Here is a 17,977-nt window from a genome sequence, read left to right on the forward strand (position 1 = left end):
AAGAGACCGATTCCTCGCCAGGTGCCTGCCTGGCTCTGGACTGCGGTTCACCGCCACGGGCGCGAGCTGCTCTGCGGGCACTGCCTCCTGCCCACGTCCAAAAAGAGCACTTGAGGTGTGCCCAACATCAGGTTGTTTGCTGCAGGTGTCCCAACGGCATTATAAATACTGAACAGGAGGAATACACTTGGGTAGTGTGAGGCATCAGTAATTCAGTATTTGCATTTTTCTCTTATGATCTGATAGCTGCAACACTCCTATTAGTATTTCATGAAGAAAGGACACCAAGCATCCTTGTGGTCTCCCACCTTAATTTCCAATCGATTATGCACTAAAGTAACTCTGAATACTTATTCTGGGCTGAAACCCAACCTGGAAAACTGGAACATGGTAGTCTGTATGCGTCTGTGCATGTTAAACGAAAGCACAAGCAGAATAGGCTTAGATATGCCCTTTTACGAAGAATAGAAGAACCCCCCCCCAAGCGATTTAGCAGTTTGACACTTCTTGCATGCTTATAAACACACGAACTTGCCCTTTTTAACTGAATTATTTTGCCATGCTGCTTAATGCCACTGAACATCGAGTGCTCCGTGGGAAGTTGCTACTGCACGTGTGCTAGAACGCCAGTCCCTGAGTCTGTAATATTTTTAGTACGCCTGCATAGAGTGCACTGACATGGGAGCCACGCTGACAAGGCTTGTGTCCTCAAACTGCACAGATTTATGCACTGATTTATTTAGTGCGGGCAGCTGTACGATTGCAAGGAACTGAATCTGCAAATCTTACTGAGTGCAGTCTGTTTCAAGTGCACTGAACTTGTGTGCTCACATTATCCCACTGCTGGGATACGACTTCAATACTCAAACAGCAGGACAAAGATAGAAAAAGAAGCTGCATCTACATCCGGGTAATAAGGTTTTCCTAAAATGAAATAATTTTTTCTGTACAAGAAACATTTTTAAAGAAACAGCTCTGTTCACCAACTAGCCTAATTCATAAAAGAAGTGCTCATGACAAAAACACGCATTACTATCAGCATTATCCAATCAGAGGGTATTTTATTAAGCCCAAGGATTCTTTACTGACCTAATATATATTAAAGATACCCCAACAGATCGAACTTCCAAGAATGAGTATCAAATTAGAAATGTACCGCTACATAGAGACTTCCTGAAAATACGGATTCAAAGATAAGCAAACATTTTAAGAAGGGAGTACTAACTAGTCCATTAATTTTATGCGAGGATTGAGAAATATCAAAGTATCATAAACTTCCTTTAAAAATCCCATTTCACTTTAATACAGGTAATTAGCAATGAAAAAAAAATAGATACTGTATTTTGTTTCCCTTTTAATGGGTATTCTGACAGCAGTTACTTAAGACAATGAATTTGTGCCAGCTAAGTAGACGTGGTTTTGCTAAATGATCTTGCAGATTATCACAGGGACTAAAACCCAGAGGAGATGAGATTACAAAAGCAGGTCAAAGTGTGCACACAGATAGCAATTTCAAGTATAGTGCAAAAAAAGGAAATAATGATAGGACTTAAGTGGCAATGTCGTATTTAAAATCATGACAAATCAACAATACTACACCCATCGTCATACAAGATCTTTGATGCATTTTTGATTCTTGAGTAGTAAGAAGAGAGACATCCATCACCTCCATTAAACAACTGAAAAAACTCAAAGGAATCTTTTGTGTTAAGTAGACCATATTTATGAGTCTGTTTTGCAACCAAAAACCCCTGAATATTCTCCATCAGAAACAAATTCAAATACATTACTAATACTCACCCCTTTGGCAGTTTTAGTAGGTGAGGGTGGACCTGAAGAAAATACAACGTAGAAAGCAATTTCAATACTAGGTCACCAAAAGTTTAAACAGCATTAAGGCAATATAATCAGGTCCTCCTGGGTTGAAAATAGTAACTGCTTATTCACTCTTCTTTTAAATGGCAATGTGAATGTTCAGTTGACCAAAACCATCACTTCAGAGAAGTCTCAAATTAGAATTGCCAGCTGTACAACAATGAAAAACATCTATTCCTCTTTTTGCTAGACACTGGTCAGCCAAATCACACATCAGTTCATTGGACATGCAGACTTTGTGAATTTGTCTAGCGGAATTTCCCTTGCTACCAAAGAAATCTAATTATTTCCTTAGCTAATTAAGGAATAGTGGCATTTATACAGAAAAAGACTCGGGGATCTTTGCAAATGTTGATGACCTTTGAAGTGACACTCTCAGGGCTACAATAAAAGCTTAAAGGGACACTAAGCAGCCACGTGTTGCTTCGTAATTCATTCAGCTCTTTCTGGCAAATGCACACTATCTACTAGTCAGCTTTTGGGAAGAAGACACATTCTGGTCTGTGACTGACAGTCAATGCAGAGGTATAAATATGCAAATGCGAAAATGAGAATTTTTCTGGTATTTCCAGTGATCAGCTCCACCTCACTGCTGATGCTCCTTCCCTGTCTCCTGTAATCACCTGTCCATTAGAGCTACAGTTACTGGAATACATTTGGAGAGCCTCAGAAAACTCTATCTGTCATACACTTCGCGTTATGCTGGAGACTGCATTTTTGCTTTAGCACTCTCCAGACACTTGGAAGCGACAGTGCATAAATATATCATAATAAAATTTTGGAAAAAACCCCCTAGAAACATGCTCTTACCCCAAATACTCAGGGGTATAAATTAAACTTAGAACATAACGGCTCAGAGACATAATAAGCTGCTACTTAACTGTCAAGACTGGACACGATTTAGGTATCACACTAAAAAAGGGACTTTTAAAAAGCATATAACCATATATGGACAACCTTAAATTTACATATGTACCTCCTCTTAAGATAAGCAGCGGCACCTCTGCTCCTGCTGGAAACTGCTTCAGTACCTCCACCACCTGCAGATGTGTCAAGCTCTGTACGTTCTGATGGCAAATCTCCTTGATTACGTCCCCTTTCTGAAGGCCTTGGCACCACTGGCTGTCTAAAATCATTTTCACCTTCTGTCCTGTAGGACTGTCTGCAATGGCAAACCCAAAGCCTTTAGGACCCTTGACTAGAGGAATGGTGACCAGCTCTGGCTGAGAGCCTCCTGAAGATGCAAGAGAGATCCTCTGCTCAGTTGTATCCATGGAAGGGCCATTCAGACGACCGTTGACCAACATAGGGCCCATTTTTCCATTCTGGTCCAACACAACTGTTCCTGCCATTAAATCTTGGCTGGTCACACAAACATCTCCTTTGGTCACAGGCGGTCCGTTGATAATAGGCGTAGCTGTCACTCTATCTACCACAGGGTCTTCATTGTCATCAGGAAGAGGATAACCACGACACAAAGTCATGTTCACATACTGATTGACAGGAACTAGCTGAAACATCTGGACAACATCTGCATGGGTATGGCCAAGAACACAACTTCCATTTATGTCTACAATGACATCACCTGTTACAAAAGAAAGTTCAACAGCATCAAAAACAGAAACGAAACCACCCACACCTGTCCTGTGTTCTGAGGCTCAGAACAAAAGCCTAACTGGAGGAAACCACCGTGCAGTCTTCAAAACTAATAACAAATGGTGGCTGGGCTATCATCTCTTGGCTATCTGTTGCCAAAAAGCATAAAGGATTTCCTCTTTGCATTTACTCTATTTCATCTCAGAACACAGTGTGCTAAATATATAAAGGTTAATCTGTGGCAGATTTAAAAAATGATACTGTACAACCACAGGAGATGAAGCAGTGAACGCACACTACTGCAAGCAGATGCCTTCTACTTTAATGCATATTGTACAGCATCCTAAACTCAATCCAGAATAAATCGGATTTTTGGGGGGGGGATCCTATGTTTATTTTAGGACTGGCTGAACTTAAGCTAGGATTGCGCCCACACACGTTTCGTGCTCTTACACTGCTGCCACACATGGCTAAGCATGTATTTTCAAAATGAAGTGGAAGTAGGCTTCAGATCCTGAAACCTTGTTTCATAATTTGCATCATTTTGATCATGAAACTTTGCATGTGCAATACAATATTCCCAGCAAGCAAACTGTCTTATCACTTAAATGCCCGGGCATCAGTAAAACAGTAACTCCCCTATTGCATGAACTACAACAGGAATAGACATTCATCTTTTCATTCAAACGTGTGTGTGCACCACAACACAATGCTGCAGGATCATCTTCATTTTTACAGAGGAGGAAAATGAACCGCATACAAACAAGTTCAAACAATAGGTCAGCAACAAAACAGGAAATTGTTTCATTTCCTAAGTAAATACTACAAAATCCTCGAAAGCATGAACTCTTCTTACTCTTCTTCTCTGAAGAGAGTTTATGTGATATGTAAAGAAGCATTTTGCCTTTTCTATTATGTAAATCGTATGTTACAGTAAGTTTATAGGTCACTGAAATGTATAATAACAATGAAAAAGTGTGCAATTCTTCATGGATTGCAGGTGCTCTCATCCCTCGTGTTTCCTCACTTGCACAGTTCATATAGCTTTGCTTGCTCATACCTGCTGCAGGTTTTTTTCAATTTTAGTATTTGGTGTTGTTTTTTGGCAGCAACAAGGCAAAACACAGACCAGGATTCCAACACACTATTTTTACTTTATGTATAGAGAGGAAACAAAAAAACATTCTGTAAAAAACCATGAAGCCAGAAGTCTTGGCTAAAGCAGAACTACTGAAATCTTCAGAAGTGTCCTCAAAGTAGATTTGTATCTAGAACATTGCTTCTTTTCCTTTTGAGCCACTGCTCTGCACAGATCTTTCACAAATCTGAAAACTATTTCATTTAGTGAGGTGTTCACATTCAGAGTCAGTGGATGGAGTCATCCAACCTCCTGTGCCTCAGAAGCTGCATTCTCAAAAAACAACACAGGAAATGGAAGTTTAGAGAAATAATACTTTACCTGGTGCAATTCTCCCATCTTGTGCAGCGGGTCCATCTTTTAACACATTCTTCACCTGGAGAAACTCATCAGGTCTGTCCCCTCCAATGATTGTAAAGCCAAATCCCATTGCACTTTTCTTCAGCGATGTCCGCATAAGTGCTCCTGTAAGCTGGGATGGATCTCTAGTGAAGACAGACTTCTCTGGCCCTTTTGAATTACGGAGCAAAGAGACATGAAGGTAGGAAAACAAGGTTAGTTTTGATAAGCTTTTTGTTTGTTTGTTTTTTAAGGTATCATAAAGGTTAATGATTTGTTTGGTTAACATTGGTTAACCTCTGCAGCACTGTTACGGAGTAAAGCAAACAAGATATTGTTACACTCATTTCACAGCTGAGTTAAGTGAATGGGAAAGTTAAGAGTTTTTTGAAGACGGTAGTACAGATTACAAGAGAGCTGGAACTAAAGCTCCCACCTATAATTCCCAGTTTTGCACTCTAACCCTTGAATACCAAGCTTAAAAGTAGATCTAAAGCATAAAAATTCAAGGTGTGGTTTTACCTGCATCTTCCACCTGGCACTTCTAACCCTCCATATACTCAAAAGCTGCTTATGACAATGTCCTGGTTTCGGCAGGGATAGAGTTAATTTCCTTTCTAGTAGCTGGCACAGTGTTTTGGATTTAGGATGAGAACAAAGTTGATAACACACCGGTGTTTTAGTTGTTGCTAGGTAATGCTTACACTAGCCAAGGACTTTTCAGCTTCCCATGCTCTACTGACTGAGGAGGCTGGAGGTGCACAAGAAGCTGGGAGGGGGCACAGCCAAACTGGCCAAAGGGACATTCCATACCATGTGACGTCATGCTCAGTACATAAACTGGGAAAAGCTGGCCGGGGGGGCCGCTGCTCGGGGACTGGCTGGGCATCGGTCAGCGGGTGGTGAGCAATTGTGCTGTGCATCACTTGTTTTGTGTATTATTATTATTATTATCATATTATTATTATCATTTTATTTCAATTATTAAACTGTTTTTATCTCAACCCACGAGTCTTTCTAACTTGTGCTCTTCCAATTCTCTCCCCCATCCCACCGGGTGGGGGGGAGTGAGCGAGCGGCTGCGTGGTGCTTAATTGCTGACTGAGATTAAACCACGACAGTCCTTTTTGGCGCCCAACGTGGGGCACGAAGGGTTTGAGATAATAACAGATTAACCGGAGTGTATTAAGGAACTTATATCTGTTAATAGTTGAGGGTCACAATGTTGGTTTCTCTGTTCTCGATATTGATTTGTATAATCTGCATCGCGCTCTTTTTCCTGCTGTACATGTTAAAGATTGGTGTTGGGTTTTGCAGTTTGCTGTGGTCTGCAGTGAATAGTAATGTCTCGCTTGTGAGGTTTGTTTTTAGAACATTGACCTTGACGTTTCTGTGGTATGTAAACTTCGCAATGAAGCCGTTACTGTACCATGGATACCATATCGTGGAGACAACTAGCAATTGCAGTAACTTTTCTGAGAGTTTTTTTACAGAGGAAATACAGAATGGCAGTGTCACTACCTTCTTCTATGATGTTTCCTCCTTCATTACAGTAATTTTTCAGTATTTTGAGCATCCTTGGGCAGTTAAGATACTTCTATTAATACTTCTTGGGAATATTGTTTCGGTTTTGTCTAAAGTTGGTAAGCAATTTAAGAATATCATCCAGAGATCTGCCCCAAGGGTGAATAATTATGAGTGGCAGGGTGTGTGGGACAAGATGGGCAAGTACCTAGGCCAATGGGCACCCCCAGTGTTTTGGAACTTCACCCCTGAGCAAGTGCAGAATCCTGAAAAGTTAGTAGAATATTTGGAAAAAGTATGCTGTCACCCTGGCAACTCTAGAGAGATGCAACTCATTGCAACGTGCTGGGGCCTGGCCCATGCCTACCGAGCCCTGTTCAACACTACTCAGTACCCTCAAAGGGAAGAGAAGGTCTCTGGCTCTGACAGTAAAACGACACGCACTGCGGCCACTCAGACCCGGGCAACAGGCCGTGCAGCCACTCAAACCCGGGCAACACGCACTACGGCCACTCCAACCCCGGCGACAGGCTCTGCGGCCACTCAGACCCCGGCGACAGGCCCTGTGGCCACTCCAACCCCGGCGACAGGCCCTGCAGCCACTCCAACCCCGGCGACATGCACTGCGGCCACTCCAACCCCGGCGACAGGCCCTGCGGCCACTCCAACCCCGGCGACATGCACTGCGGCCACTCCAACCCCGGCGACATGCACTGCGGCCACTCCAACCCCGGCGACAGGCCCTGCGGCCACTCAGACCCCGGCGACAGGCCCTGCGGCCACTCCAACCCCGGCGACATGCACTGCGGCCACTCCAACCCCAGCAACAGGCCCTGCGGCCACTCAGACTCCGGTGACATGCACTTGCACTGCGGCCACTCCAACCCCAGCAACAGGCCCTGCGGCCACTCAGACTCCGGTGACATGCACTTGCACTGCGGCCACTCCAACCCCAGCAACACGCCCTGTGGCTGAACCAAAGAACGAGCCTGTGCCAGTATCAGTCGCCCCTGTACACAAGAAGAAATCTTGGAAGCGGAAGTCAGCTCGTTTAGTAAGGGAGGAAGAAGCTTCTTCTAAAAGGGAACCGGAGGAAGAAGTATACGAGACAGATGACCCTAGAGAAGGGCCATCACGAGAACGGGAGGAGGAAAGCCGGCCGCTGATCGGGGAGGAGGAAGAGGAAGAACTCATAAACGAGACAGTGACCACCCGATCTCTATCCCTGAGTGAGCTGCGAGATATACGAAAAGATTTCAGCCGCCGTCCAGGTGAGCATATTGTCACCTGGCTGCTCCGATGCTGGGATAATGGGGCCAGTAGCCTGGAATTAGAGGGTAGGGAAGCCAAGCAGCTGGGATCCCTTTCTAGGGAAGGGGGCATTGACAAAGCAATTGGAAAAGGGACACGTATCCTCAGCCTTTGGAGGCGACTCTTGTCAAGCGTGAAGGAAAGGTATCCCTTTAAGGAAGATGTCATATGTCGCCCAAGCAAGTGGGCCACCATGGAGAAGGGTATCCAGTTTCTGAGAGAATTAGCTGTGCTGGAGGTGATTTATGATGACCTGAACAATGAACAACTATCCAAAGATCCAGACGAAGTCAAGTGCACACGACCCATGTGGCGGAAGTTTATAAGGAGCGCACCATCGTCATACGCCAATTCATTGGCAGTGATAACCTGGAAAGATGGAGAGGAACAAACAGTGGATGAATTGGCTAGTCAACTCCGGCAATACGAGGAAAGTCTTTCTTCCTCCATCGTCTCGGCTGTGGAGAAACTGTCCGAAAAACTGTCCCGGGAGATCCAGCAACTCAGAGAGGATAGGTCCTACTCCTCACCTGTACGGACCAGTATCTCGGCTATTAGAAGTAAGCGTTCTTTTGCTCAAGAGAGAGAATATAAAGGATACACACCACGGGGCACCCTATGGTTTTACCTGCGTGACCACGGAGAGGACATGAGGAAGTGGGATGGGAAACCTACTGCAGCCCTAGGGGCACGGGTACGTGAATTACAAGGGAAAACAATCACAGAAAGAGGTTCTTCCAGGAAAATTGCTGCTCCAGTTTCCAGCGGGCAGTTCCCCAGAGAGAGTAGAAGGGCTGATCTTACTCTTGATCTTAATAAAGAAACTTCTGACTCATACGTACAAGAAATGAGAAACGAGTACTGTGATGAGGATTAGAGGGGCCCTGCCTCCAGCCAGGGGGAGGAAAGGGACAACCGGGTTTACTGGACTGTGTGGATTCGGTGGCCTGGCACATCAGACCCACAGAAGTATAAGGCTCTGGTAGACACCGGTGCACAGTGTACCCTAATGCCATCAAGATATATAGGAACAGAACCCATCTATATTTCTGGGGTGACGGGGGGATCCCAACAGCTATCTGTATTGGAAGCCGAAGTGAGTCTAACTGGGAATGGGTGGCAGAAGCACCCCATTGTGACTGGCCCAGATGCTCCGTGCATCCTTGGCATAGACTACCTCAGGAGAGGGTATTTCAAGGACCCAAAAGGGTACAGGTGGGCTTTTGGTATAGCTGCCTTGGAGACGGAGGAGATTAAACAGCTGTCCACCTTGCCTGGTCTCTCGGAGGACCCTTCTGTTGTGGGGTTGCTGAAGGTCGAAGACCAACAAGTGCCAATCGCTACCACCACAGTGCACCGGCGGCAATATCGCACCAACCGAGACTCCCTGATTCCCATTCATGAGCTGATTCGTCGACTGGAGAGCCAAGGAGTGATCAGCAAGACCCACTCACCCTTTAACAGTCCCATATGGCCAGTGCGGAAGTCTAATGGAGAGTGGAGACTAACAGTAGACTATCGTGGCCTAAATGAAGTCACGCCACCGCTGAGTGCTGCTGTGCCAGACATGCTAGAACTTCAATATGAATTGGAATCAAAGGCAGCCAAGTGGTATGCCACAATTGATATTGCTAATGCATTTTTCTCAATCCCTTTGGCAGCAGAGTGCAGGCCACAGTTTGCTTTCACTTGGAGGGGCGTTCAGTACACCTGGAACCGACTGCCCCAGGGGTGGAAACACAGCCCTACCATTTGCCATGGACTGATCCAGACTGCATTAGAACAGGGTGGAGCTCCAGAACACCTGCAATACATTGATGATATCATCGTGTGGGGCAACACAGCAGAAGAAGTTTTTGAAAAAGGGAAGGAAATAGTCCAAATCCTGCTGAAGGCCGGTTTTGCCATAAAACAAAGTAAGGTCAAGGGACCTGCACAGGAGATCCAGTTTTTAGGAATAAAATGGCAAGATGGACGTCGTCAGATCCCAATAGATGTGATCAACAAAATAACAGCCATGTCTCCACCAACTAGCAAAAAAGAAACACAAGCTTTCTTAGGCGTGGTGGGTTTTTGGAGAATGCACATTCCAAATTACAGTCTGATTGTAAACCCTCTCTATCAAGTGACCCGGAAGAAGAACGATTTCAAATGGGGCCCTGAGCAACGACAAGCTTTTGAACAAATTAAACGGGAGATAGTTCATGCAGTAGCCCTGGGGCCAGTCCGGGCAGGGCAAGATGTAAAAAATGTGCTCTATACCGCAGCCGGGGAGAATGGCCCTACCTGGAGCCTCTGGCAGAAAGCACCAGGGGAGACTCGAGGTCGACCCCTAGGGTTTTGGAGTCGGGGATACAGAGGATCCGAGGCCCGCTATACTCCAACTGAAAAAGAGATATTAGCAGCATATGAAGGGGTTCGAGCTGCTTCAGAAGTGATCGGCACTGAAGCACAGCTCCTCCTGGCACCCCGACTGCCGGTGCTGGGCTGGATGTTCAGAGGGAGGGTCCCCTGTACACATCATGCAACTGATGCTACATGGAGTAAGTGGGTCGCACTAATCACACAACGGGCTCGAATAGGAAACCCCAGTCGCCCAGGAATTCTGGAAGTGATCATGGATTGGCCAGAGGGCAAAGATTTTGGAATATTGCCAGAGGAGGAGGTAACGCGTGCTGAAGAGGCCCCAATGTATAATGAACTACCAGAAAATGAGAAGCAATATGCCCTGTTCACTGATGGGTCCTGTCGTCTTGTGGGAAAACATCGGAGGTGGAAAGCTGCTGTATGGAGTCCTATGCGACAAGTTGTAGAAACGGCTGAAGGAGAAGGTGAATCAAGCCAATTTGCAGAAGTAAAGGCCATCCAGCTGGCTTTAGACATTGCTGATCGAGAAAAGTGGCCAGTGCTCTATCTCTATACTGACTCATGGATGGTGGCAAATGCCCTGTGGGGGTGGTTGCAGCAATGGAAGCAGAGCAACTGGCAGCGCAGAGGCAAACCCATCTGGGCTGCCGCATTGTGGCAAGATATTGCTGCCCGGGTGGAGAACCTGGTTGTAAAAGTCCGTCACGTAGATGCTCACGTACCCAAGAGTCGGGCCACTGAAGAACATCAAAACAACCAGCAGGTGGATCAGGCTGCTAAGATTGAAGTGGCTCAGGTGGATCTGGACTGGCAACATAAGGGTGAATTATTTCTAGCTCGGTGGGCCCATGACACCTCAGGTCACCAAGGAAGAGATGCAACATACAGATGGGCTCGTGATCGAGGGGTGGACTTGACCATGGACACTATAGCCCAGGTTATCCATGAATGCGAAACATGTGCTGCAATCAAGCAAGCCAAACGGTTAAAGCCTTTTTGGTATGGAGGACGATGGTTGAAATATAAATATGGGGAGGCCTGGCAGATCGATTATATCACACTCCCACAAACCCGCCAAGGCAAGCGCCACGTGCTTACAATGGTGGAGGCAACCACCGGATGGCTGGAAACATATCCCGTGCCCCATGCCACTGCCCGGAACACTATCCTGGGCCTTGAAAAGCAAGTCCTATGGCGACATGGCACCCCAGAAAGAATTGAGTCAGACAATGGGACTCATTTCCGAAACAACCTCATAGACACCTGGGCCAAAGAGCACGGCATTGAGTGGGTGTATCACATCCCCTATCATGCACCAGCTTCTGGGAAAATTGAACGATACAATGGACTGTTAAAGACTACGCTGAGAGCAATGGGTGGTGGGACATTCAAACATTGGGATACGCATTTAGCAAAGGCCACCTGGTTAGTCAACACTCGGGGATCTGCCAATCGAGCAGGCCCTGCCCAGTCAGAACTTTTACGTACTGTAGATGGGAATAAAGTCCCTGTAGTGCACATAAAAAATATGCTGGGGAAGACAGTCTGGGTTATTCCTGCCTCAGGCAGAGGCAGACCCATCCGTGGGATTGCTTTTGCTCAAGGACCTGGGTGCACTTGGTGGATAATGCGGAAGGATGGGGAAGTCCGATGTGTGCCTCAAGGGGATTTGATTTTGGGTGAGAATAGCCAATGATCTGAATTATGTGATGTTAAGTACTAATTATAGTTATAATAGTTATACTAATAATACACAGATATACTAATAATACTAATAATATTATATGCCATACTAATGTTATTATAATAAGAATCACCCAGATTAATGAAGAATAACTTCAGTGAAACCAAGCAAAGCACAGTGATGATGGTACCAGAACTGACTTCAACCTGAAACAATCCAACACCACATACCATCTCCATTTTTCCTGCCCTGAAAGATTATTATGACAGATGGAGCCCGAAGTCATGGACTAAATGAACTCACCGAACATTTTAGAGGGATGGCCCACAGATGAAGGGAATGATATCTGTGTATGTGTGTATATATATATATAAAAGGGGGTGGTGATTAATGAAAATGTACTGGAAAATGTGAGACTTGAGCATGATGCAAATGGTATAGAATAAGGGGTGGATATTGTCCTGGTTTCGGCAGGGATAGAGTTAATTTCCTTTCTAGTAGCTGGCACAGTGTTTTGGATTTAGGATGAGAACAAAGTTGATAACACACCGGTGTTTTAGTTGTTGCTAGGTAATGCTTACACTAGCCAAGGACTTTTCAGCTTCCCATGCTCTACTGACTGAGGAGGCTGGAGGTGCACAAGAAGCTGGGAGGGGGCACAGCCAAACTGGCCAAAGGGACATTCCATACCATGTGACGTCATGCTCAGTACATAAACTGGGAAAAAGCTGGCCGGGGGGGCCGCTGCTCGGGGACTGGCTGGGCATCGGTCAGCGGGTGGTGAGCAATTGTGCTGTGCATCACTTGTTTTGTGTATTATTATTATTATTATCATATTATTATTATCATTTTATTTCAATTATTAAACTGTTTTTATCTCAACCCACGAGTCTTTCTAACTTGTGCTCTTCCAATTCTCTCCCCCATCCCACCGGGTGGGGGGGAGTGAGCGAGCGGCTGCGTGGTGCTTAATTGCTGACTGAGATTAAACCACGACAGACAACCAGCTTCAGAATGATCAAAATGATTTTAAAGCAGTCTTAGGGTCTCAGTTCAATTTTAACATTAAAAATACCATCCAAAAAACCCTACAAATTTGGGAGGGCAACACCACAACGGCCAGCAAGGCTAATGCCTTGGTGAATTCCAAAATTGGCTACTTATGATGCATACTTGCAGATAAAGATATTAGTGACAAAGAACACAATATTCACTGATACCTGATTTTGAAGGGCCAACATCAGTCTGTACTAGCTGTTTTTTTCTTTTGGCTTCCAATACTGGGTTTTCAAACTGAGTTTTCTGGTTAATATGACTGCAGACATACAAAAAGTAGATCAGGATTTCAGCAGAAAGCATTCTGCCTATTTCACAGAAAAGACAACCTCAAAAGATACGTCTACAAATACTACTTTTTATTACCTCAGATTAATGCTCTGGAGGAATGAACAATAAACTATCATAATCAACACTGAAAGCATTTTTGTTCTTTCAACAACTTACTTGAAGAGCCAATACAATTTTACTTCCTGTAATTAGTAGGTAGGGCATACCTTCATTCCATTCTGCAAATTTTCAAAAGTCTGTAATAGATTAGAACTGAGAAAATCTGCTTTTTCTCTTGACGTTATGTGTTGCTTCCATCTACCTATAAAGTTTACAAACTCAGACATCACCTTTTTACTAGGAGATGCTAGAGTAGTACAGCAGAGTGGAAAAAAACAGTCTGAGCAGAATTTAAATACTTGTGTTGGCTTTGCAGAGTCAAAAAATGTTAGCTTGTTCTCTGAAGCTAACATTTTCCACTCTACTAATTTTCTTCTCTGTGGTTAAAGAGAGATTTCATGTACTCTGACCTGAAGGAGATTCAGAAGAGCTCTTGCAGCAATTTAGTAGTCATTTACCTGGCTCTTTTGAGACAGCAATGAGATATAAGTTACTCTTGCTCTTTTATAGTTACCAGGTGCTACCCTTAAATCAAGTGATCCTATCTTTGTTAAAGATAAGAAAAATGACATCAGCTCATTCCCATTACTTTGGTTGCTTTCCCACCCCGAAAGAAATACACTCCAGTAAGTCGGTAAGGTCACACCATGGATCTTCCTACATGCCAGTGCCTCAGAAGCGTGCACCATGTGTTCATTGCATCTAGAACTGTTTCTACTGGATATGTTTAATACTCACATTGCATTACAACCTATACGTACTGCATTATTTTATAAATATACTAGCTTCATTATTTTCTGCTCAATTTATAACTATGTCAAATTAATAATTAGCACTTACTCAACATAATATGTTCCATATTGAGGGTCTTCTATTTTTTCCCACCCATAAGGAAGTTCTGCAATCAAAAAGAACAAAATTCTCCATTACAGTGGAGAACTATTGGCAAATATCACAGTTCTTATGAAGGAACGAGAGGACAGATTACAGACTCATGAAAAATACGAGGAAAATACAGGTCCTTTTTTCTTCCCCTCATTTGTTTGAGGCTGGTCCTTCTCATGAAAGGATATCAGCCTGTTCCAGGGAATCTGAAGCCCTATAACTCTCCCTCTTTGTTCCACTAGATGAGAAGACTTGTATTCAACAAAATCACACCACTTTAAACATATAATAAACTTAAAGACAAGATACAAACTAACCTATTTAGAGAGGAAGAACCTATAAAGGGGAAGAAAAATATATTATTTAAAATTAATCTAATTATAAATTATGAATGTGATTTCATAGTTGTTGACTTTTTAAACTACACAATATGAATATGGTCGCACTGCTTCTGCCCCCATATACACCACAAAAGAGAGCTATAAATGCCTCGCAGTATCACATCCCAAGCTTGTAAAACCATGAATCTCCATTCCTCTTGTACTTTCCGTTTAAGACCACCTGGCAGAATTAATGCCACCTTTATTTATTCTCTCAGTAACATCCGGATATTTCACTGTATTCTCACAACATTTCAGTTTTCAGTCAACCGAAGAAACCTTCAGTCAGAACTATAACAGATGTGATGAGTAAGAGAGCCTCCACCGTGGTAGGCTAAGGCTATTCCACCCTGATGTTTACAATATAGCGAGACACCCCAGAACTAGCTAGCACACGTTTAGGTCTGCTCGCATCAAATTCAGCACAGACTGGCTGGTCTACCAAAACGACAAAATGCAGTTCTGTGCTGCTGCAGCCTGACTGCTCTTGCAGCCACAGCAAGCTAGCTGACAGTGGCTTGGGCTTGGAATGCCTTGGACATCCCTACATTAGGGGTCTAAAATAAATTACCTGTTTGGTATAGGTACTGAAAGTTACATGCAAAAAGCTCCTTTTTATGGCAAATTCAGAATCTGGTAAGATGGTGCCCAGCAGCAGATCATTACTGACTGAAGGTGATAAGCAGTTAACACAGAGGTCCAATTATTCTAGCTTTACTGTTCTAGTTATCTTGACCATGGAAATTTAAATATTAGAATAATGCATAGAGTCAGGTAGCTAGACATTTGAGGAATAAAATTGCTTTGTAATCTTGTTTGAGGCTGCCCTAAGTTTGATGGTAACAGGAATTTTCCTAGCATATGACAGCACATTACCAATTATTAATACCAGCATCACTCCACAGGGTTTGTTAAAAGACCCAGTGGGTCTATTCATTTAAATGTTGTTTAGTTGGATATCCTGCATTTCTCTGTTTAAAGTGCTCTTTTTATCCTGTGGTGAGCTGCACATATGTTTAATAAGCAGCAGTATGCATCCGTTGCTCCAGCTGGCTTCATTATGAACTCATGATTGTTAGGCTGTACAATTTAGGAAGACGATAGGCTATTCTGAGTCTGCCTCAGCTTTTGTAACATGTCAGGCATTTGCTGAAGACAGAGCTATTTGGTACTCTTTTCTAGCTGACTAAATTGCATGACTATGTAGGAAATGGTTGCAGGAATCATCTGTAGGCCAATGGTGAACCTGACCTGTAAGTTCAAGACTTACAGCAACAGCGTGAAGAGTTGAAGGGAGTCAGATTGTTCCCTCTACTTATGCATTCAAATATTACATTATGTCACATGCAATAGGTATCATTAGCAATAGGTATTATGCTGTATCTTCTTCATTACTTCTATATTCTAACACTTATGGGCCTTCTCCTCCTGCCATATTCCACCCGCACAACAATTTCCAGTGAGATCGTCACTAATATATGCAGCTTTCTCCCTAGCAAAGATAGTTACTGAACAAAATACCTCATTCTCGTCTCAGGAACGCAGATAAACCCACGATTCAGTCAGATTCTACTACTCCAGGGAAAACACACTACGGACTGTCCCAGTCTTATGTAAACTCCTATTGCCACCAAACTAGGGACACTGAGCATTACACTGCCTGCTCCAGTCACGTGTAGCAGGAAGGAGCTTCTACCACAGCAGTAATGGATCGTATCCAGCTGTGATAAACTCAGACATTTATCAGTCACAGGTAAATCAACTCTGAACATCTCACCTCCATCTTCACAATCTTCAGGAGCTTTGGCTTTCTTACAGAGCCGCGGATCAAGCCATGTGGTTGTCTTGGTGTTATGACTGTGGAGCAGAACACACCCCATTAGAAGAAGAGAACTCCCTCAGATCAAAAAAACTTTGCTTTACTTTAACTTTTAAATATTTACTACCATGTGCAAACTGTAGCCTTTAGACAATGGAACCTTTATTTGTGCCTCCGTCACATCATAAAACGCTAAAAAAAAGGTAACAATGATGCTTAGAGCTAGGAGCACACTGGAGACTCTCCAGGACAGATGTGAAATGTTACAGGTACAAAGACTCTCCCCTGCCCCCAAGAGCTCATGTGGGAGTATCAGCTGTTTCTACCTGAAAGGAAAAAACATTTTTATCCTCTTCTTATGCTTAACTCTCAGTAAGGTTTTTGTTTCCTTTGGAAATTAATAAATGAGGCTGTTTCACACATGCACATATGAGCTGCTTTCCTGTCCTGGGCTTTGATCTGTGCTGTTTGTATTTTTAAGCATGCATTCCAAGGAACACAAGCAGCAAAGAATAAACAAGCTCTTGGATTTCAGAGAAATTTAACATAGTGAAGGTTTATATGATGTTATACCTCACCTAGCAATACCCACCCAGCTTTGTATTTTGTGAGATACAAAACTCATAGTACAAACAAACTGACTTTGCATGTGGAACCATAAGGCTTTCCTGTGCGATGGCAATTGTACCAAGTATGCAGCATAGATGACTATCAGTAAGGAAAGAAACAGTAGGAATATATTAAATTTCATACAGAAATAGAAGCAGTAAGAGCAGAAGAAGAGAAGTGTAAGAGCAGCAGGCAGCTTCCTAGACTGCAGCTCATCAGCACTTCTCTCTTCTGAAGGGCACAGCAACCCCTCCGCGGTGTCAGTCTACTCACTCAATGAAGTAGATCATGCCAGTGTCGGTGTAGGCCATCTCCCAGTTCTTGGGCAGCGGTTCCAGGGTTTCATCCCTCGACAAGTAATTCCTGAAGTCCATGGAGCTGCTTGTCTGGTTGTAGCTGGGAACAGGTTTCATCCAGTCAGGAGAATCTGAATGTTTTTCTTTGTTTTCTGCAGTTGTTCAGGGAAAGTGTTACTATTTGTCAGATGCTTATGTTGTTTCTCACAAAGAACCACCCTCTTAATCTGGCTACAAGTGGATGTCAAACACGTCCCTGTATGTGATGTGCATTTTTCCACTTTTTTTTCAGCTGTGAACTTTGAGAAGCTGACATGAAAACACTGAACTCTGCTCTTCTCCTGCCAAACAGAATTAACCTTGTATTATGTGTCTGAGCCTATGCTGAAAAGTCAACACTGGCAGAAATCCAAGTTGACTACACTTTGTTGCCGTTTCTACATAGAGAACAGCATTTGGAATGCCATCAAAAACTCCCCAAAATCCTACTAATATTCCTCAAAGCACCAGAATGAAATGTAGAGAAGACCCAAGCTGCCAATAAAACAAACACCACCCTCCTGCTAGCCACAACAAGAAAAAGCTCCCAAAAATCTCTGCAGAAAACTTTAAATGCAAGCCTCCACCCTTCAGTCCTGAGCTTATGGTCGGTATCCTCCGTTGCATAACGATGTCCATGACCTTCACCCAACCGCCAGCCCGGCCACC

At 43.8% G+C, this 17,977-nt stretch overlaps 1 protein-coding gene across 5 annotated transcripts in view; it reads right to left on the bottom strand.

The window, feature by feature from the left end:
• Positions 1–17,977, bottom strand: part of MAGI3 (membrane associated guanylate kinase, WW and PDZ domain containing 3) — an 83,127-nt gene that overhangs the window by 21,006 nt on the left and 44,144 nt on the right. For all 5 annotated transcript variants that reach the window (XM_076358158.1, XM_076358156.1, XM_076358161.1 and 2 more), the window contains exons 5-11: positions 17,247–17,421; positions 16,323–16,402; positions 14,121–14,178; positions 13,055–13,149; positions 4,931–5,119; positions 2,852–3,460; positions 1,801–1,832 (exon numbers count right to left, since the gene is read on the bottom strand). In XM_076358158.1, the coding sequence (XP_076214273.1) occupies positions 1,801–1,832; positions 2,852–3,460; positions 4,931–5,119; positions 13,055–13,149; positions 14,121–14,178; positions 16,323–16,402; positions 17,247–17,421 (1,238 nt within the window). The remainder of the gene's footprint in view (positions 1–1,800; positions 1,833–2,851; positions 3,461–4,930; positions 5,120–13,054; positions 13,150–14,120; positions 14,179–16,322; positions 16,403–17,246; positions 17,422–17,977) is intronic.

The sequence above is a fragment of the Aptenodytes patagonicus genome, chromosome 22 (genome assembly GCF_965638725.1).
Source record: "Aptenodytes patagonicus chromosome 22, bAptPat1.pri.cur, whole genome shotgun sequence".
NCBI classification, from domain to species: Eukaryota; Metazoa; Chordata; class Aves; order Sphenisciformes; family Spheniscidae; genus Aptenodytes; species Aptenodytes patagonicus.